Source organism: Petaurus breviceps, unplaced genomic scaffold (assembly GCF_028583685.1).
Source record: "Petaurus breviceps papuanus isolate PSGF00001 unplaced genomic scaffold, PetGlider_PUasm1.0 98, whole genome shotgun sequence".
Taxonomy (NCBI): domain Eukaryota; kingdom Metazoa; phylum Chordata; class Mammalia; order Diprotodontia; family Petauridae; genus Petaurus; species Petaurus breviceps.
Genome location: NW_027187460.1, coordinates 53997752 through 54020610, shown reverse-complemented (window position 1 = coordinate 54020610; position 22859 = coordinate 53997752). Strand labels below are relative to the sequence as shown.

The 22859-nt window shown below is 33.9% G+C and overlaps 1 protein-coding gene across 10 annotated transcripts in view; it reads left to right on the top strand.

The window, feature by feature from the left end:
- OXR1 (oxidation resistance 1) overlaps window positions 1–22859 on the top strand; it is a 592053-nt gene that overhangs the window by 519725 nt on the left and 49469 nt on the right. For all 10 annotated transcript variants that reach the window (XM_069081337.1, XM_069081335.1, XM_069081336.1 and 7 more), the window contains 2 exons: window positions 2124–2308; window positions 18297–19072. In XM_069081337.1, coding sequence (XP_068937438.1) covers window positions 2124–2308; window positions 18297–19072 — 961 coding nt within the window. The remainder of the gene's footprint in view (window positions 1–2123; window positions 2309–18296; window positions 19073–22859) is intronic.

Genomic DNA, 22859 nt, shown 5'->3' with positions numbered 1-22859 from the left:
AAAGACTAAGGTGCTATTGAGTAAAAGCTTGCATAAGGTTGATCCTTTTCTGTCAGCTTTTATCATTTGCTTACAATTTAGTGGAGAGACAATGTGGACATATACTAATAGGATAAACATATATGAACTTCAATATAGCAAGGGTATATAGTATGTAGAAAGCTTATGAAAAATATTAATGCCGAATTACCCTAGGCACTATAAAAAGTGGATACTACTAAGTGATTTAAACATACAGAAGATAATCTAGCATCAATGGGTCAGTTTTATGTAACTCAAACTACATAAATATATTTTTTACCCATACAAGTTAATGAAGAAGAAACTAAGTTTTTATTTAGTATATTTAATTATTCACATAGCAAATATCTACTTTATGAATTAGCTCTACAATAATTCTTTCACTAGCAACCTAACATAACTTCAATTGATATGTGCTGTGTTAAAAACAAATTTTGACAGTAATCTCAGGTTATGCAATTTATGTATTTGCATACTGTTACCCATTCAGGTGGTCAGCAATTTGAATTGTAGGACATGTTTGGTCAAAATTCAGAATAGAATTACATACACGGAACACAGAGGTAAAACGATTAACTAATATTTTAAAGACCAAGTATAAATGAGTTGCAATTTACCTTTTGTTTTGAATTATCCATGCCATCATAGCCTCTCTGGGAGGCAATCATGGATAGTGCTTTAGGAAGTTTTTTTAAATAATTACTTTGAAAAATGTACGTTTTCATTATTTCTTTTGAATTATTATTCATATTATTATTGTAATAATATATTTATTATTATATAAGTATTAAATAAATACAATAATTATTACTTCTCAGAATATTTTTTTAAATGTCTCTTCTGTCTCAAATCTGTATTAAAAAATGTTAATCCTGGTGAAGTGGCTATCTATGTGTATGTATACATGTGTGTATGTGTGTGTGTATATATATATATATACACACATATTGGCACTAAGTCAAAGGAGTAAAAGAGCAGCTTATGGTTTGTATATTTTGACGTTATCAAAAGAAATGAAAGGACTAGAAGTCAAAATTAAAGATTAATGACAAAAACATTTAATTGTATTTTAAACTTGTCTTTTGAAGTATTCATCACTTTTAAATATATTTGGTATTAATTTTCAAGTTAAAGGGTTTTACTAAAGTTAACATTTTTTTACATGAATGAAAAATTATTAATGTTAATCTGAATCTTTGACGAAACATATTTTGTCATTCATTTCCTGAATTGCCAGAATGAGTACCCTTTGTCACCTATTTACAAGGAAAAAAATTACTTATGTGGGGCAGGACACTAACCTCTTAGATGCTGAATCTATAATCTCTTTAAGGATATCAGGCTATATTTGTACCAAAACTTGATATATGCCTGCCTAAAAAATGCAGCTACATAATACAGAGGTAAATACACTTTACCAAAGGAAAAGTAATTTACCTATGTACACTCAGCTGCTTTCTGATGTACCAGTACTAAAATTAACGTCTAGTTAAGAGATTACCATAAAGTGTTCTTGATCCACAACTCAAATCAGTCATTTAACAAGTACTTATATTGTACATTTCCTTACATGCAAGGCATTATGTTTTGGCACTGAGGATTAAAAAAAAAGGCATCATTACTGACCTTAGTGATACTAAAACATAATTTCTTATATTATCCTGAAATTATCTTGCTTTTCATTAAGGCATCATAGAAATTATTTGAAAATACACATTTGATTTCCTGAGCTTATTTTTAAGTTACTGTAAATAGTTACCATTTTCCCCAAAAAAAATTTTTCAGGAAAAATTAAAGACTACTATTTTAACAATGGTAAAGAGCACTTTATCTTATTGAGAAACATATCTTGGGACGGCTAGATGGCCCAGTGAATAGAGCACCGGCCTTGAAGTCAGGAGAACCTGAGTTCAAATCCGGTCTCAGACACTTAACATTCACTAGTTGTGTGACCTTGGGCAAGTCGCTTAACCCCAATTGCCCTCCAAAAAGCACAAAAAAAAAAAAGAGAAACATATCTCCTACATGTTCTAGATAAGGAGACTAATAGTGAAAATTTCTAAAGTAATATTTGATGATTTGAACTTTATTTTTCCCCTTAGGGCACAGTCAGTGGTGTGCTGCTAGTAACACCAAACAATATAATGTTTGATCCCCATAAAACTGACCCCTTGGTCCAAGAGAATGGTTGTGAGGAGTATGGCATCATGTGTCCAATGGAAGAGGTGATGTCAGCTGCTATGTACAAAGAGATTCTGGATAGCAAAATAAAGGAATCCTTACCCATGTAAGATTGATATTTCTGTATCTTTGTAGTTTTATTTCATCCTGAGAAATGACCCTGTTCAATTATTTTAAGTTCTTATTGTTATTGTTCTTTGCACCTTCATTTCCATTTTTGTCTGTAGTATTTGCAAGAATATTCATAAAATATTTTAGAACGCATGGGTTACTTTTAATTATTCTTGGCATGTGTAATCATAAATGAAAATATTAAAAATTGCCTGGAGAAGATATCTAATTCAGTGTTTCCTCAGCCTTTTATTCTGTAACACACTACCAAGATATCATATGTTTAAAATTTGGTTAGACCCAGGATAAGTATTTTTGTGTTCACTGGTAATACATGTCAGGTTGTGAATATGAACCAAGGTAAGTTTATGTAAGTTCTGTGCCTGTCTAAGATAATGAACATATTTGGAGAATGGGGAAAGATATAATACATAAAATAAAGGGGAAAGTAAGATTGGAGGGAAATGAAAGATTAGAAGAATTAAAAAGGAAAAGTTTGAAACTAGAGAAAATGAAAGGAAGGGAGAAAAACATAAGTCAAATCTAAATTCAGCTTGGCTTTGTAGAAAGATTAAGAAATGGATTTATTTGTAACTGGGGACAGTGCCTAAGTAGGAACATGACTAATTAATGTTCAAAATGGTAATAAGGTTTACTTTTAAATGGACCTAACTAAAATAAAACCAATTAAAAAATAACCAAACCAAATAAACAAAATTAAAATTCAAAACCCCAGAATTCTTAGAATCTCCATTTATACCCTTACTCTCAGCAGACTTAAAAAAAAATGTCTTGAGGGTTGTGTGGTCACTTTAAAAGGTGAAGAAGAAACTAACCACCATTAGGACAGTGTGTATTTGTCCAAAAATTTCTCCCTTAAACATTCTGCTTGTTTGGGTTAACAGACTTCTTTGAGGATATAAATACCCTGGAAAACAACACCAAAGTTTAAATTGCTTTCATCAAAACACTCAGCTGTGGTCCTGAATATAATTTTTTTCAGTTTTGATACAGTTTACTGCAAAAATTATAGCATAAAAAACCTTACCAGAGAATTTCCTCTACCTTTGTCCCTGTTTCCACTGAACTGTACAGTCTTCAGTTTTGTCTTTGAAGCTGACAGATGGAATCTTCTTTAACCTCTCAGTCCCTCAGTCTACTTACCTCCTATGAGTTGTTCTTCCTCTCCATGTCTGCCACCCACTTTGATTTTGCTATGATTTGATTTTACTCCATGTTAAAGAATTTTGAAAGTTTGTTATTAGAGCATAACCTATTGACTTTTCATTCTCCCTCTGTCTTCTACTGTGAAGCCCTTCATCTGCACTGGACTGCTAATGCCTTGACCTCTCAGTTCTCAGGCCATCTCTCCTCTTCTCCTTGACTTTTTAATGAACCAATTCAATTCTACACCTCCTTTCTTGAATACCTTTCTTATTTCGCTGAATACACCTTGCCAAGCCTCAGCCTTGGATCATTCCCACCTTTTACCACCTTCCCTCCTATATATGTACTGCTGAATAGAGTTGGAAAATATTATACAACTGCTCTGACTAGGTTCGCTACAGATTTATGTTACACAACTTCAGCTAGGCCTTCACTGCTTCTAGGCAATTGTACTGTACCTCCCTTATCAATTCACTGATAGCTTACTCTGTACAGCAGCTCTTCCAAATCCTTCCAAATCACTCCTTAAGCCTCCTATGTCTTCCCCTCAATATATCTTCTCAGTTGAGATCCTTGTCTCATATTTTATAGAAAAGTATTGAGACCATTCATCATCAGCTTCCTCTTCTTCCTTTTTCCTTATCTCCTGTCACGCAGTTGCCTTCTGCTACTGTCTCCTCCTTCACATGATAAAATGGCCTTACTCTTTAACAAGGCAAAACCTCTACTTGTTCAAGCAATCTCATTCCATCCATCTCCTCCAATTACTTGCACCCTGTTGTCGTTCCCCCCCACCAAAAAATCCTTTTCTACTGGCTCATTTTCTGCTATTTATAAACATGCCCATGTCTCTCCTTCATTCTGGAAAAAACCCTAACTTGATCCTTCCATTTCCATATAGCTATCAAACTGTAACTCTTTTGCCCTTTATAGCTAAACTCAAAAAGGCCGCCTACAGTAAGTGCCTCCATTTTGTGTCTTTTCTAACTCTTTTCTTAACCGTTTACAATTTAACTTCTGACCTTTCCATTCCATTGTTTTCTCCAAAGTTGCCAATCCAAATGCCTTTTCTGAATTCTCATTCTCCTTGACCTCTCTTCAGCCTTTGATACTATTGATCAGCCCCTCTTTCTTGATACTCTCTTCTCTCTAGGTTTTAAGATACCATTCTCTCCTAGTTCTCCTTCTACCTATCTGACCCCTCCTCAGTTTCCTTTGTTGGATTCCCTTCCAGAAAATGCTCTCTCACTCCATGTGTCCCTCAGAGTTATATCCTGGGTCTGTACTACTTCACTTGGTAGTCTTATCAGCTCCTGTGGATTTAGTTACTTTCTCTATGCTGATGATTCTCAAATCTGTCTTGCCTCAGTCTCTTTGCTGAACTCCAATTTCACATCTCTGTTTGCCTTTTAGACTCAGACATCTTGAATTATATGTCTGATAGACATCTTAAGCAATATATATCCAAAACAGAACTCACTATTTTTCTTGCAAACCCTCCCCTCACTTACTTTTTCTGTTACTCTAGAGGGCAACACCATCCTCCCAGTCCTTCAGGCTTGCACCTTAGGAGTTATCTCTGATTCCTCACTGTCTCTTATCCCTCCACCCCCTCCCCCAGTATCCCATCTCTTGCCAAGACCTGTTGATTTTACCCTAGCAACATCTCTGCTCCCTTCTCTCCTTTGACGCTGCCATCATTGGTGTAGGCTCTCATCACCTTATGCCTGTATTATTGCGATAGACAGTTGGTGGCTTGAACAGCTTTGTCTTTCTTCATTCTAATTTATCCCTCCATTTAGTCTCCAAAGTGGTTTTCCTAAAATCCAAGTCCGACCATATCACTCCTCCCTACTCAATAAACTCTAGGGGCTTCCTTTTGCCTCCAGGGTTAAACAGCTTCTTCCTTTCCAGTCTTTGTACACTTTATTCCCCACCATATCCTCTTTGATCTGGTCACATTGACTTCTTGGCTGTTCCAAGAACAAGACTCTGTCTCTCAGATCTGGGTATTTTTTCTGGCTATCCCCTATGCCTTCATTTCTCTTCCTCTTCAACTCTACCTTTAAGGCCCATCTATAATCATATCTTTTTCTAAACTCAAATCACATCTTTTCTTAAACCCATTTTAATTCTAGTGCCTTCTTTCTGCTAATTATTTCCTATTTATTCTTTATATAGGTTTGTGTGTTTTCTCATTATTAGATTGTAAGTTCCTTGAAGACTGGGATGTCACTTATATCTCTTCTTGTGTCTCCAGTGCTAAGCATAGCACCTAGAATATCATAGGAGTTTAATTTAATCTTTATTGTTTGTTTGATTGGCTTTGTTTGGAATGTCATTTTTACTCCCTTTCTTAAAAATAAATTCTGATTGTTATCTTTTCTTTTAAATCCACCTACATTTCACAATCAGTCTCTCCCATTGCCTTCTGGAGAATTGTTTGTCATGTTAAAAAAAATTATAAAGACAAAGAAATAGAAAATTAAGCAAAACTAACCAACATATTAAAAGAAAACCTGACATCATAGGCAGTGTCATACACATATGACCCACTCCTTTGCAAAGAAGTGGAGGGAGATGTTTTATATCTCTTCTTTGGGGCCAAACTTGATTGTTATGATTTTTACATCATTCAGTTTCTATTTTATTCTGATTTTTTTTTTAAGCAACAACTTATTTTTCTCTTGTGCTGCAAGTGCATAATTTTCCATTGATAACTAGGTTCAACTTTGTATATTATTTTGGAGTACAGCCTCATCTCCATTGCTTTAAGGAATATCGTATTTCAGTTTTCCCAGGAGTTTATGTAATTTAGTTTTCTGGGGTTGTTCCAAATGTTTTTCCTTAGTGTGTGAAGAGATCTTTAATGGCTGCCTGTAATATTTGTGGTTTAATGTTGAAATTCTGAAGTTTCACCATTATAAATTTAAGATTTTGTTCAGTCTGTAGCCTATTAATTCTATTGATTCTGTAGTCTTTACATTGTCCTCTTTTTTTTCATTACTTCTGAGTAGTTTTGATATATAATTTCCTTAAGTAAGTAATTTAGGTTTTTCATTTTACTTTATTCTGGAGGACACAAAGGCCTTGTAAATTTTCCCTGCATGTTACATTTTTAGGGTCACTTTGTTTTGGCTTGAAGAGTTTTCATGAGTTCTTCCAGCCTCTGAATTTTGTTCAACCAGTTTTTATTTTCCCTTTGAACTTTTGAGTTACAAATATGCTTTTCAAAGAAATCTGTTTTGGTGAGATTTTCATTTTAAGAAAAAAAACACCTTAATCTTTTATTTCTCTTTTTTTTTTTTGAAAGTTTCAGTTTCCATCCTTGGCTTTGAATTCTTTAATTGATTTTATGATCAATTTTGGGGGTTCTTACAGCTATTCTGTTATTTCTGGGATTTATGAAAGTATAGGTGCTGTATTACTTCTAAATCTCTGAAACTACACTACGTTTTCATGATAATTAATTCATTTTTTAAAAAATCATTGCCAGCTTCTCTGCATTGCCTTTCCTGTTATGAGTTTCCTATCTCTTCTCGACTCTTTGTTGTTATGGTTTTAATATATTTGGCTTATTTCTTGATGTTTTGAGATGAGAAATGTAAATCTTTCTATCTTGTCTATGATAACCTTCATTTCTTACAACAGTTATTCTGTTATAGTCACAGTTTGTTTAGCCATTCCCTAATTTATGTGCATTAACTTTGTTTCCAGTTCTTTTCTAACACAAGAAATGCTGCTTTAAATAATTGAGTGTAGTTTGGGGACTTTGTTTTTATCAATGTCCTAGTGGGATAGAAGTCTAGTATCTCTGGGACAAAGGGTATGGACATTTCAGTAACTTTATTTGCATAATTCCAAGTCGCTTTTCAGAATGGTTGTACTGATTCATAGCTCTGCCAACAATACACTAGCACATCTGTCTTCCCCAAATTTCCCCAACAATGACTTGCCCTGTCTTTTGTCACCTTTGCCTGTTTTCAAGGTATGAGGTGAAACCACGGGGTTATTTTATTTTGCTTTGCATTTCTCTTACTATAAATGATTTGAAGCATTCTTTCATATGATTGTTAATAGATTGCAGTTCTTTTGAGAACTTTAAGTTCACATCCTTTGACCACTTGTCTTTTGGGGAATAGCTTTTAGTTATATATATTTCTGTTGTTTGTATGTCTTGGATACCAAGGCCTTATCAGAAATATTTGATATTTTTTTCCCATTCAACTGCTTAATCTTATCCTACACGTGTTACCTTTGTGCAAAGCTTTTCAGTTCTATGTCTTTAAACTTTTCTGTTTTATCTCTTGTAATTGCCTTTATTCCTTGTTTACCTCAGAATATATCACCTGCTCATAGCTGTGAAAGGTATATTATCTCCTTCTCTGCTAATTTGTTGATGGTAAGCTCCTTAATATTAAGGTCATACATATATTTAGAATGTATCATAGAATATGGTCAGAGGTCTTGGTCTAATCTCAATTTCCTGTGTCCATCTTTCTGGCTTTTCTAGCTTTTTATTAAATAAGGAGTTCTTTCCTAAGTAATTTGTTTTCTGATTCATTGAATTACATTGTTTCTGATTGTTTCTTCTCTAGTCTGTTTTATTGATCTGCTTCTCTATTTTTAAACAGTATCAAATGTTTTTGTTATTGTTGCTTTATAATAATTGTGATTTTGAAAAGTGATATTTCTTCTCCATCCCTACCTTTTCAGAATTATTTCTCTAAATGTTATAGATATATGGATTTTGTTATTTTATCAAATTCTATAAAGAATCTGATGATATAGCATTAAAACAATCTGATTGTATTGTCATTTTTATTATATTGGCACAGGCAGATCTTGAACACTGGATATTCTTTCAGTTATTTAAAGCTATTTAAGGAGCATGTTGTATTCTAGTCTATACAAATATTTTATATTATTTCATAGATTGATTCCCAGATATTTTTTGCTCTTTGAAAATACTTTGAATGAGATTTCCCTTTTTATTACTGCCTCTTGAATTTTGTTATAGAAATGCTGTTGATTTTTGTGGGTCCATTCTGTAGTGTGGAATTTTGCTGATGCTGTTAATTGTCTCGATTTTTGTCCTCGCTGATTCCCTAGGATTTTTTAAGTAAACCATCCTGTCACCAACAAACAGGGATAGTTTCCTCTCTCTTGTTCCTGTCTTTAAACCTTTAACTTCTTTTTTCCTTGACTTGTTGCTATGGCTAGCATTTCAGAATTATATTAAATAATAGTGAGAAGAGTCTGCATTCTTGTCTTACTCTTATATTTATTGGGAGAACTTTTAGTATATACCTATTGCAAATGATGGTGCTTTTGGTCTTAGGTTGATAACTTTTAATGATATTTTGAAAAATTATGCCCGTATTTTTTAGAGGTTTTAGTATAAATGAGTGTTGCTCTCTGTCAAAGACTTTTTCTGCATCTACTGAGAATGATGTGGTTTGAGATATCTTTGTTTTTGTATTTTATTGATTAATTATATTGATTATATCATTCCTACATCACTAGTTTGAATCCAACTTGGTCATCATGAGTTATTTCTTGAATACTTGGATATAATCTGACAGGATTTTATTTAAAAGTTTTTTAATTGATAAGTCATTAAGATATTAGTTCATACTTCTTTACCTTGTCCTTCTCTGGTTTAGGTATTAGGACTGTATTTATCTCATGAAAGGAGTCTGGTAGTTTGTTGTTTTTTTCTTCAGTTTTTGAGAAGATTTTGTGTAATATTGCTGCTAATTGTTCTTTAAAAGTCTGATAGAATTCTTCTGTGGAATACCTCAGAACCAGGAGTTTTTTGAGGGATTCAGGGGAGGCATGTGGGTCTTTCCTTCACAAAGAATTCTCTTTCTTTTCCTGAGATTGGATTATTTAAGATTTCTATTTGGTTTTTTATATTTTGAAGATACTCTATTTCTTTTGTGTTTTCTGTTTTGTTAGCATGTAATTATGAATAGGAGGTTCTTATAATTCTTTTTATTTCCTTTGGTTTTGTTGTGATTTCACCTTGTTCATTTGTAATTCTTTTGATTTGGTTTTCTGCCCTATTTTTATTCAGATTTGTTAAAGGTTTATCAATTTTGTTAGTCTTGTCAAAGAATCTGCTTTTAGTTTTATTTCTATAGTCTTGGTTTCCACTTTGTTTCTCTAATTTTCTATGTCTCCTTTTGTGCTTATTTTTGGTGTATTTGTTGGCTTTCTAATTTTTAAAAAATGCATATTCCATTCATTAATCTTCATTTTTTATTTTGTTAATGTATGTTTTTAGGGATATAATTTTTCCCCTGAGGACTGCTTTAGCTGTATCCCAGAAATTTTGGTATGTTGTTTCATCATTATAATTTTTTTCACATAATTATTAATTGTTTCTATGATTTGTTCTTTGACCTACACATTATTTAGGATTTCATTGTTGTGTCCATTTGATTCTGTGTCTTTGTGATTCTGAAGTTATTAATTTTTTTTTCAATTTATGGATTGTAAAGGATGTGTTTGCTATTTCTGCCTTTTTACATTTATTCCTAGTATCTTTGTGTCCTAAAGCACAGTCAGCTTTTATGAAAAATGCCATTTGGCACTAAAATACACATTTATTCTTTTAACAGTCATATTTAGAAGATGTCATAAGCCTTTTAGCTGTAGTTTCTTCAGCGTTTAGTTAAATTCTGTATTTACATTTATCTTTCTATTAGATTTGTTGAAAACTGAGAGGAACATTAAAAAGTCCTTATTGTGTTACTGTCTATATCTTGAAATTCAGCTTATTTTTACTTTATGGATTTATATGCTAATATATTGGGAACATATATGTTTAATATTGATATTGGCTTATTTCCCATAGTTTCTTTCTGCATAATGTAGTTTCTTTGTTTATCTTTAATGTGTTGTGAATTTTGCTTTTCCATTATCTGCTGTCATGTGCAGAACTTCTCCTTTTTCTGGATTCACCTGATGCACGTTTTTTTTTCCAGGCTTTTGTTTTTATCCTGTTTGCTTTTTGGGTGTGTTTCTTGTAAGTAGCATAATAAAGTTTTATTTTCTATCTAATCTGTCACTCATTTTTCATTTCATTAGATCTTTTAATGTATCCACATTAAGGTTATGGAAGTTATATTTATATATTCCTTTTTCCTCTGATATTGTTTATTCTGAAATCATTTTTTGATGCCATTTCTCTTTTTGCAAAAAATGGTGGAAGAGGGAGGGAATAAGCATTTCCATAGTAAATATCAAGAACCGTGTGTGTTACGAACTTTATAAATATCTCATTTGATCCTCACAAGAACACTGTGAGGTAGGTGCTCTTATTCCTCTTTTACAAATGAGGAAAATGAGGTGAATGACTTGCTGAGGTTCACATAGCTAAGTGTCAGAGCCCGTATTTGAACTCTGGTGTTCTTGACTCCAGACCTGACATGCCATCTATTGCACCCCAGCTGCCTACTTTATACTTTGTATCTTCATTTATTTTTACTTAATTTACTTTCAGACAGCCCTAAATTCACTCAGGTTCTTTTCCCCTCCTCCAGTTGATCACTTCTTTCTCTAGTTTTAGAGTTTAGCTGACAGGAGTGGGGAACCTGCAGTTATTTACTTCTGTGAATTCTGGATTAAGTCAAAGGGCCACCCTTGAGAACCTAGGGAGCCACATATGGCCTTAAGGATGCAGGTTCCCCACCCTTGGTTAGTGTAATTTATTAATTCGTTTTCCTTTTCTCTACTTATCTAATTCTCTTATTTTTCAAAGTTAAATAGTTGCATAAAATGCTCTTTCCTTGCCTTCTCTTCACTGAGCTATTTATTAGTGTTTATAGTTTTCATTTTCTGCCACCTCTTTTTGAAAAAAATTTCATTCCCTTCTACTCTGCAATAATTTTTTCCCCCTTTTTCCCTTATTCTTTGTTTCATGGTCCTTTTACCTATTTATTCCTTCTTCATTTTTTGTATTTCTTATGGAACTAATGTTTCTAAGGTTTCTATTTTGAACTTTGTCTTTTTAAACAGTTTCTATGTTATAGATTATGTCTCCTCCCCATTTTTTTCTGAGGAAATAAACCCTTTGCCCCCTTTGCTGCCACAACCATTATCCTCTAGGCTATTTTTCCTTCATTATTTACTACTGCCTCCATTAGACTATATCATAAATTCCTCACTCTTCTTCCCTATTTCTTTTTATGGTCCCTCTTCTTCTATAGTTTAGTCCCACATCTATAGGCAAAGTCTTGTGGGGTTTAACATAGTGCCTGGCATATAGAAGCTTAATAAATGCTTGTTTACTTGACTCTTTTTTTTTTTTTACCCCTGGGGTAATTTTATTTCATTGCTTGTGCTTTCCTTGGTTGTTGTTCTTAATTTTCTTATGTCTCTATTGCCTGAGGTGTTTGCCAAGTAAATAATCTGTTCACATTTGGTTTATTTTTCTTTTGTTAGGAATGCTTCACATATCCTTATTTATTATCTTTTTCATTGATGATTAGGTACATGGTTGCAGAGTATGTCACCTTGGTGAACTCCTTTGTTCTTTAGAATACATTATTTCATTCCTTACTCTCATTTCTGGTGAATGTAATATAATCTTGTTTTAATTGAATTTCCTTTCCTTTTATGTTTGAAATGTTTTGTCCTGATTGTTTGTAAAATTCTTTGTTAATAATTTGAAGTTATTTAATTTGTTAAAATTTGTCAATTTTCAGCTATCATGTGCCTGGAAGTTTTCAGCATAGATTTTTTTTTTCTTTTTCCCTTAAGGCAGTCTTTTGATCGACACTTTTTCTGTCTTTGGACGTGCGAGGCAATTTTCTTACATTATTTCTTTCATCATGTTGTCCAGGTCTTTTGATTTGCTGTGTTCTGAAATCCTTAAATTGTTTCTGTGCATTCTCTCTTTGAGATCATTCTATTTTGCTTGCATAGAATCTTTTAGATTGTTCTTCATTTCTGTATTTGCATGTTTTTTTAAGTGAAATTTGCCACTATGGGTTACAGTTTTATAGTTCTACTAGTTATTACTCTTATGGAAGTCTTAAATTATGCTTTCACAATTTGTGTTTCTCATTTGAACAATTTGGAAACATCTTGCTATGGTGTCAAGCTCTCTTAGGAATCTACAGGGGCCTTTGTTTAATAACATTGATTTCATTTTTCTTTCTGTTATATTTGTAGATATCTGTACTTAGCTGATCTCTAGGTCATGTTCCTTGTTATTCATATCTTCCTTGTTGAGATATCTGCTTGTATTTAAAGTTTTTAACTGAGTTTTCTTCATACTGAGATCATTGGTAATTTCAGTCTTTTTCCCTCATATTCCCCTATTCTGAATTTTCCTATTCATTCGTCTTTGATGTTGTATTTCTCCCAGGCTCTGGACCTCAAATAGTTTTCAGTCTACTCTTCTGTTTGAGTATTCACTTTTTGACAGCCTTGCTCTTTCCTTCATGTGACTTTTTGTAGGGCTTGAATTCACCATAGTTGGATGTCCATTCCCTTTATTTCAGGCCTGGTGGTACCCTAGACACATACTAGCATCCTCCACACAGAGGGGGAAGGTGGGATAGAGGGTTTTTTTTCCTGTTGCTTCCTGCCACAAATGGTAGGGTGAAGGCAGGGCAGGAGGGAATGCTAGCAGAGACTATCTCAGCAGCATAGGATCCAGCTCAATGGATTCCAGAGCTCAAGCCAGTGGATCTTCATCTGGAGTCTCATCAGAGCATGGGGAATGGTAGATAGGGATTTGCTGAGTGAGCATGTTAGGGATTGGGGTTTGTACTCAGCTTTTATTACTTTATTTGGGTTGTCGATGTCTTTGCCTGTGGAAATAGTTTCTATTAATTTACCTCTTGCACATAATTTTTTACTCCGAGAGGTCATGAAGATGAGAGGAAATGTCTAGTATTCCATCTTGTTGGTCATGTAACCTAGAAATGCTTACTCTGATTTTCTTAGGAATTCACACTTTTCCTTAAAGAAAGCTCTTTTTATATATGTAAAATAGTATACGGAAAATTAAGGCAAAGTAAGAAGTATCACAGAAAGCAGTAATTCTTTCTCAAACACATATTTTAATTCAGTGGTTAACCAACCACTATTTGGATTCCTATCATGGTCCCAGGTACTGTAGGAAAAATACATAGGGTGCCTACGCTCATGGAACTTTAAGTCTAATTGGAAAGGCAAAATTAACATACATGGACTTAGAAAAAAATATAGAACAGCATATAATTAAGTACTAAATTATTTGGTAAAGCTGATAATTATAAGATTTCAGAGAATGGAAAGGATAATAACTGGAATAGTAAGGTGAAGTTCTTGAGATGAAAATGCAAGACCTGAAATGATATGCTTTTTGGAAGGTTTGGAAAGTCTGTCCAGAGCATCATCAAGGAGACAGGAGAAAAATGTTTGACCAGCAGAGGAAACAAAGTATGTATAAAGAAATATTGTAAAGTTGTGGATTACAAGGGAGGATTTTATGTAGTCTCTGGTACCTATCAGTAGGCTCAGGTTCTGTGGATAAGGCCTCAGGAAAAAAAGAATACTAGAAGTTACTGGTGACTTTCAGTAGAATTGTTTCAGGAAAAACATTTTTCCTGTAATAAAAATTGTAAAAGACAAGACAGTATGAATTTCTTGAATAGAAAATCCTCTTTCATTGTTGTCTTTGTAGCACTACTGCTACAGAAAGGGACTGGCACATAGGTGGTGCTTAGTGCTTGTGTTTGAGTGAGCCAGTGATGTCAACCATTTGAAGATGAAATTTGGCAATGGAGTGAAGGCTAGAAATAATTGCTAAAAGTTCCAGGTAAGGTCCACTAAAAGTTTAATTAAGACAGGAGGCTGTGCATGTTACAGAAAGGGAGCCAATTAGGGAAGAGAAAGATTGATTATTTCAGAAAAGGAGGTTAGAGGCAATTTGGTATAGCACAAAAAGGATTGCATCTGGTATGGAGAGACTGAGTACATATACATCCTCGTACCACATTTATTACCTGTGTGACACTAGGCAGTTCACTTAAATGAAGGGATTGGCCTAAATACCCTTTACAAATTAGAATATGGAATTCTGAATGTAGTAACAAGACAATAAGGAATGAGATTTAGGTCACAAGTAAAGGAGCTAGCTTTAGAGGAGCATAAATTCTGCAAGATTCTTAAGAATTGGTTTATTTGATGTTCCTTATTTGCCCTTTAATTTCTCAGTAAAGTAGGAAACAAATCATCTATTGAGAAGATAGATGAGATTGGGGGATTTTGAGGGGAGGGGAAATAGGAAAAAATCATATGTCCTGAGAAGTTAGAAAATATTTTCACATCATCATTTTGATCTTTACAACAGATCTGTAAAGTTGGTAGGACAAGTGGTTCCCTTATTTTGCAGATGAACTGAGGTTATGAAATGCATTGATGAACTAGCAAGAGGTGATTAAAGGGATTACTGAACAATGACAAGGTTCCACTGAAGCTGGAGAAGGAGAATTTGTGGTGGATCAAGTCTAGGTGATCCTGCCTCTTTCCTTAGCACTGATCTTCTACATTAGACTATGAGCTCCTTGAGGGTGGGGAATGTCTTTTCCTTTCTTTATATCACTAGCACTTAGCACAATGCTGAGCATATAATAGGTACTTCATAAATGCTTATTGACTTGATTTGATTTATTCTAGTTTCCAGATCAGGAACAGAGAAAGTAGGGAAATATAGGATTTCCTATTAAAAAGGCAGCTAGAGTGAACTGTCTAGGAGGTATGGAAGTCAACATTCAAGTTATTGACACTGGAGTTTAATATATTCAGGAGCAGATCAGTAGAGCAATTGAGTGGATGTTCACCTGTGTGTGAAGACCAAATTTTAGTAAGAGGTTATGGTTGGATAAGGGCATACCTAGTTGGACATCTCAGAAGTAGAACAGTGCTTTATAACTAGATGGTTGATGTTCATCTTGACCCATTGTGTATATTCAACTTGGCAGGAGGCACAGAACTGGGGTGAATGGCAGAATTAGAATTTTAAAAGATGTTGATAGGTGGGAACATTAGACTGAGTGCAATGAAAATGAAATTTAATATAAATCAACATCTTGTACTTGTTTTAAAAAAATCAACTTCAGAATTATAAGGTAAGAGAGGCATGGTTAGACATCAGTTCATCTGAAAGAGATTGGAGGGTTGTAGTTAACTGTAAATTCCTTAAGAGTCAGTTGATGTGATAAGGTAATCGAGAAAGGTAGTGGAGTCTTAGGCTTCATTGAGAGGTTAGGGGTTCAAAGCCTGTGGCTCATATAGCAAAAGTGTTGGTTCATCTATACTCTGCCCTGGATAGACCACAATTTAAAGTCTTGTGGCTAGTTTTGGAAACAGTGTTTTAGGAAGAACATTGATAAGATGGAGAATGTCCAGAAAAAGACGGCAAAGGGCCAGGAGATCAGGCCATGTGAAGATTAATTGAAGAAACTGGTGATGTTTAGCCTGTAGAAGAGTCAGGATTGATAGTCATCTTAAAGATTTTACAATATTATGTTGTGAAAAGAGGGTTTAGGCTGGTTTTGCTTGGTCCTGAGGGGAGAATTAAAAGCAATAGGTAGAAGTTTCTAAGAGTGATATTTGGACTCAGAGTGAAATGTACTATTACATGGATAGTGGGTTCCTCCCCACTGGAGGTTTTCAAGCAAAACCTGAAGGACCTGATTATCAGATTATAATAGAAATTTCTTGATCATGTATGAATTTAATCAACTGACCTGAGATCTCTTCAAAATTGCTTATTCTGTGACTCTGAAGTTTGATTCTGTCTTACTTGCTATGTATTTTAAATTAATCTTAAATCCAGAAGGGATTTTTTCATATAACTTTTGAGGTCTTCATTTCATTAATGTTTTCTCCAATGCCTCATTGTGTCTTGGAGGTAAGGGAACCATGGGTTCTCAAAGGCTTTGTATCAGCAGAGCACAGCCCTAGCAGGACCTAATAAGCTAAAAAGCTTCAGGTATTTTGGATTTTGGAGAGACTCATTACAAGATTGGTCACAGGTTGACACATTTTTTTTTTTCTGCTGTAGCAGTTCTCAAAAACCATAAACTAAATCGGAGTGGTTATGTATGATCAGTAGAGGCAGTAACCACTTGGATGAAATTACAGATCCACAAAGTATTGAAGGTCTTCATACTATCCTATATAGTATTTTGTATATGCTCATCTAAGTTAATGGGTGATTTTCCTTTTCTCAGAAATCAGACCTGAACTTCCCTTCTTACAGTCCACTTGAGGCTTTCTTAATCTTGGTATTATGGTTAAATAGTGCTTATAGCCAAAGGGTTTAGATTATAACCAATACTAGAGTTTTCCTAGTGACTGAAATATAACTATTTAAAACATGAAATATCCAAAAATGAAAGAGCTGCTGTTTCAGGACGTAGTATATTCTCTATTGCTTGGGGTTTTCCAGTAAAAGCTGGTTGACCACTCATCTCAATATATTGTAGAAGGGATTCCTGTCAGATGTGATTGAACTAGATTATTTCTGAGGTCCCTTGCAATTTATGTTCTGAGGATATCTTTATGAAATAGTGTTAGTCAAACTACATGAAGTCCCAGAAAAAAAAGAGAGAAAAAGTTATAATATTTTATTGTATTTTAAGTCAATATACACAGCTATTTTGTGGTATTTGGAGTGTTTTCTTGTTTATTTTCAATTTACTTCTAAATAATTTTCTCATGTCTCCTACATAAAGGAAATAAGTACCTGATGCATTAGCTTTTTTTCTAATCATAATTTGAGGATTATATAAAGCTTTAAAATTTTGACTATTGAGTAGCAGAATGTTTGCTAAAAGGTCATCCTGGATTCCTTTGCAGCAATCAGCATTAATTTTTCTTCTCAGGCATTATATCCATGTTACTAGGGCACTAAAGAGTGCTATTTGCTAATTGACCTCAGGATAATTTGGGGGCTTAATGAAGTACCATTATACATCTTTGTTTCTGTGGTCTACGAGATAAAGTTTTAAAAGACATTTAAATTCTCAGTTTTATTGATCATTTATCTTGGTTAGACATGAGTAAAACTAATGTAATTACTGCTGGTTATGTTGTGTGATTCTCTGAGGTATTATTTTTTAAGCAAAGCAGGATATAAAAATACAAATATACAAAATTTGCAAATTGGTGGTAGTGATTATTCACTTTTATAAATGCATCTGTTCATAGTATTTCTTAAATACTTAACTCCTAACTAATAATATTATTTAATTTATAATGAACTTTAGTAAAATTTCTGCTGCTTATCTCCAAAAGTAAAGGTAGAGAAAATGAAAATTCTAAGATATTTGAGCCATTCCAGTTCATTCATGTTACATTTAAATAAGTCTCAATATCTTCTTATGTTTTGAAGTATTAAAAATATTTGTAATCCCAAATTTCATGATCTAATTAATTTTCTAGCTGTTATTAAGTGACAGACCACTACCTGAGAGTTATACCAATATTCAAAACTTGTATTATAGTTGTTATTTTGGAGATAGGCATATGAGGGTAACTTTGCAGATAGACTCCTAGAGCATACATGATTTCTCTTGGACACATGAAGAAAAGGTTTTATTTAACTTATTTTGATACTCATGGCTTGGGTAGAAAAGAGAGTGATAAAAGTTTTGTTACTTATAATTTGTTGAAAGCTATATATTAGAACAAGATATGCATCACATAATCATAAAACCCTTTTGTTGTTTTTGATTCCTTGATAAGTTTGTCTAAGATAAGGAAAATGTTTTTCAAGTATAGTAACTTTTATTTTTGTTTGCTGACAGAGAGGTAGATCAATTATCAGTAAGAGATCTCTGCTATTTTAAGAAAATGACAAGAAGTAATACTGATGACATAGACTCAAGGATTCGGGATACAGGGAATGACAGTGCCAGCACCGCACCTAGGAGCACTGAGGAGTCTCTCTCTGAAGATGTGTTCACAGAATCAGAACTCTCTCCAATACGGGAGGAGCTCATTTCTTCAGATGAACTACGTCAAGATAAATCATCTGGTGCATCATCAGAATCTGTCCAAACTGTGCAAGCTGGTGCAGGTTGTTTAACAGTCATTCCAGCTTCTTCTGTTACTACTGATAACTTAAAAGGCAATATTGAACAGCTTGCCCATGATGTGGGGACTCTAGGTTATAAAACAAATTTAGACAATACAGAAGTAGCCTTAAAAGGAGGAGATCCAGTTATAAGCATCTCTCAACAGTCTTTACAAGAAACACAATGCCATAAAGAAAATACCATGGGGGTCGAAATGAACACAAACAAGGATTTTACACTTTCTGAGAATTCAGTAGAAGGACCAGAAGGTGAGAAAGAAAACAGGCACTTTGGGGAAATCACAGAATCTCAGAAAAAGGAAACTGTGAACAAAGGGAAACAAGGAAAGGAACAAATTCAGGACTCTGAGACAGAGGTGGAAGAGCTACGTAAACTCTGGAAAAGTCACACTATGCAACAAACCAAACAGCAAAGGGAAAATATTCAGCAGGTGTCACAAAAAGAAATTAAGCACAAAATAGCACCTGCAGATGGACATATAGAAGGTAAGTATTATAGTCTACTTAAATCTAATTTAACTTATGCCAGACATTAGCATGGACCTTTTGGACATTAATGACAGATGACATACTGCCTTCTTCCTCCTTATCCTCCCCACTCCAAGTAAACGTACCCTTGTGCACATGAGTGCACACAAACACACACACACTGCTTTCCCAGGTACTAGACAAGCTGATGATGGTACCAGTAGCATGCCTGGAGAATTGCTTGATTTTCTTCTCCCTGAGGAAGATCCTGTATAGCTATGTTTTTTCTCCTTCCCATCTGTGTTCCCACATTCATATCTTAATTCCTTATCAGATGATCTCTTCTCTCTCTCTCTCTCTCTCTCTCTCTCACACACACACACACACACACACACACACACACACACGTACACATGTACACACATATCAAGGAAAAGGAACATTCAGTTTTGAAGTAAAATTAGATAATCTAAAAAATCATCACCCTTGTGGATGCTCTTTGGAGTGACCCAGCATATCTTTAGAACCTCAGTAAGTCCCTGCCTTTTGCTTTCTTTGTCTCCAGCTAAACCTGCTTTCTTTTTACTTAACATCCAAAATAAATCAAATACTGTTATTCAGTTTTATTGTTTGTATGTTGCATTTAATTAGTAATATTTCAAATATTGTCATTTTAATTGCATACATGCAGTATTTCAGCTACATGGTGGCTTCATTAGGATTTTATGTGACTAATATGGAAACCTTTTTTCCAGGTTTCCTAAATGTTGCAAACAGCCAACCTAGTACTAAATTTTTTTCTAATAAACTAATTGTAGGATTCTCTTTATAGTTTGCACCTTTCTTATCTATTCTAATATATTCATGTGAATGGAAAAGTATCTGTTATAAGCACTTACTATGTGCCATGCACTGGGGATGCCAGTATAAAGGTGATGGTAGTCTTTACCCTCAAAGAGCATGCCTTTTAATAGGGGACCACAACCTTATATTGAGGATTGATTATTAAGGAAGAGTATTTTGGTGTGTTAAATATAAGGGAGTGCATTGACACACTGTTTCTAGTGGTGATAGCAGTGTTAATTTGACTCCCAAATTGGAAAGGAGGTAGGGAATGAGGGAGTTGTGAAGGGAAATAAAAATAAATATATCATTGGAATGTAGGAAGTTAACAGTCAAATGGCATAGTGGATAGAGTCCTGGACTTAGAACTGCAAAGATCTGAGTTCACATGGTCCTCCAAACACTAGAAGTGTGGCCCTTGGTAAGTCACTTAGCCTCTCTGGAACTACTTTCTTCATCTATAAAAAGAGGATAATAATAGGACCTGTCTCACAAGGTTGTTGTGAAGGTCAAATGAAATAATACATCAGATCTTTGTAAATGTTAAAAGTGCTGTATAAATGCTAGCTATTGTAATTATCATCATTATTGAAGATGGAGATTAGAACATAGTCAAGGATATTTTCATTTTTTGTTTTTGTATCCCAAGCTTCTCAGTATCTTTCATATATAGTAGGAATTTGATAAGTGTTTGCTGAATTGAATTTTGCTTATTATTTGTCTTAAAAGGCTATTATTTTTGCATTTGCAATAAATAGGTTTATTTTTGTTAATAAGACATCATGATAAAATGTAAGGTCGAATTTGGTAGATTTAATTTAGAGAAATTTAGTGTGTTTAAATACCTCATTCCAAAGATGAGTTATTTTTTCAAACTAGAACAGTAAAAAAACAAACTAAAAGTCTGAGGTAAGGTTATACTAGCCTAAACTGTAGTAGAAACATGTTGCTTATCTCTAGTACAGATGCTGTTTCCATAATAATATTTAGTGTTTATATAAATGGTCTTGCCCACTTAAGGCATGAATTCAATTTAGTCTCTGTCATCTCGTGGATCAGCATTTATTAAGTGCTTATTGTCTCCACACTAAGAATGATATGCCTAGGCACATGTAAATTTAAAGTGGCAAAGACTTATGGCTTACAGAACTGTTTGACCAGATAGTAGGGAGATGGAGGCAAGACAGAATACAAAGATACCACATGTAAGAAGTCGGCTAGCAGTGGTCACTGAGCCTTAGTGACATGAGAGAAAATATGTATGCAGTGAGAAACGGTAAACCCAAGTAGGGGAACCAAAGGATTAAATGTTTAAAATTAAATCTAACTACTTAGGAAGTATCTTTGAAACTCAGACTGCCCAGAGTATCCCCAAGAGCTTTGTGTAGTTTTATGTTTTAATAGATTAAAAACTGCCCTGAGACTCTTAGAAAACCCCATATGAAATGCCAGAGCATGGGCAAAGTAGGAAGAAGGAGGCCGCAAAGAACAAAATGAAAGTGGGGAAAAACTAAAGAAAATTTTAGGCAGACATGATTGAATAGCCTTAGATAGAGTTTTTCTTTACTGTCTCTGTGGGTGCAGGCCTTCTCTTTGCATTGCCCATCTTCATATATGAACAACTTTTAGGCACTAGATTAGAGGCTTAGGAGTACATTATCTTGGTACATTAATGAATTTATATCTTATGTTTATGCAGATTGCCATCCATTCACACTCATTTAGAGTGATTGTTGTCCATGTTCTTTCCAAGCCACTCCATAGAGAGAGAATCTCCACAAGTGCACCGTCCTTTTTCAGACTTTTTTTTTCACATTTTGTGGGTACAGTGAAACACTTAAGCTGTCCATCATTTAATCCCTCTCATTGTATGGCTAGCCTGCTTTGTCCAATCACACATAAAGATCAACATTTGGGAATGTGGTACAGCTCAATTGCTGCAACCACTATGTATCTCTTCTGTTGCTTTCAGGTCGCCTGCTACTTTGATTCTTCTGGAGTTGTGGGCTTTGAAGATTCATGATATACCATTACCAAGAGAATATTTGCATTTTTAATTTTTAATTATTTATTTTGTCCAGGGAAACATTGAAATTGTTGGAAATACAGTAAAATATAGCACAACATACTTGACTTACTGTAATTTCTGAATTCCATAGACCTAAATAAATGTGGTTTTACTCTACATAAATTAAAAAGTATAAAGGATGTAATCCTTGCTCTATATTGAAATCCGCTTATAATTCTTGAACAGAACATCAGTAAATGTAGGTGTCATCTTAAGAGTAGTACATGAGTATTTACCAAATAAAAAAGGGATAAGTAATCGATAGAATTACCAAAGTTTTTCTTTTTTAACATTATTGTCATGAGGCTAAAAGGCTGTACCAAATAGTGAATCTCTGTGTTCCATATTGGCTTTCCCAAATTTTTCCTTACTTTGGAAAAAACATGTACTAATTAATAGGATCTTAATTCTTACTCTAAAATGCTTTGTGAATCTTAAAGTGCTTTATGAATTTAAGTTTTTATACTACATAGAACACATTTTAAAGAAAAGTGGTGTAGTAAGACATTTCATACAACACAAATAAAGATGTTATTCATAATATCAGTGGTTTAATTTTTAATAAATTGAGAAATCTAATATATTACATATGATTTCTCTTTTTAAAAATTCAGTAGTTCATACAACATGAAAGGATAGGCAAAGGGGCTTTGTGTCCTATTTGGGGAAAAAATTCAACTGACCAAGTCTGAAGGATAATATTCCAGTATTTTAACATGGCAAATAAATACAATGGGAACAGAGAAACAATTCCATTTTTTGCATTGGCAAATTTTTGTGCCCAATTTTTAAAGATTGCATAAAGAACCATTAATTTAATGCTTCAGGTTCTCACAAATGCTTACTGGGGAAACTAGTTAGTTCAAGGTACAAACAAGCTTAAGAAATCTTGAT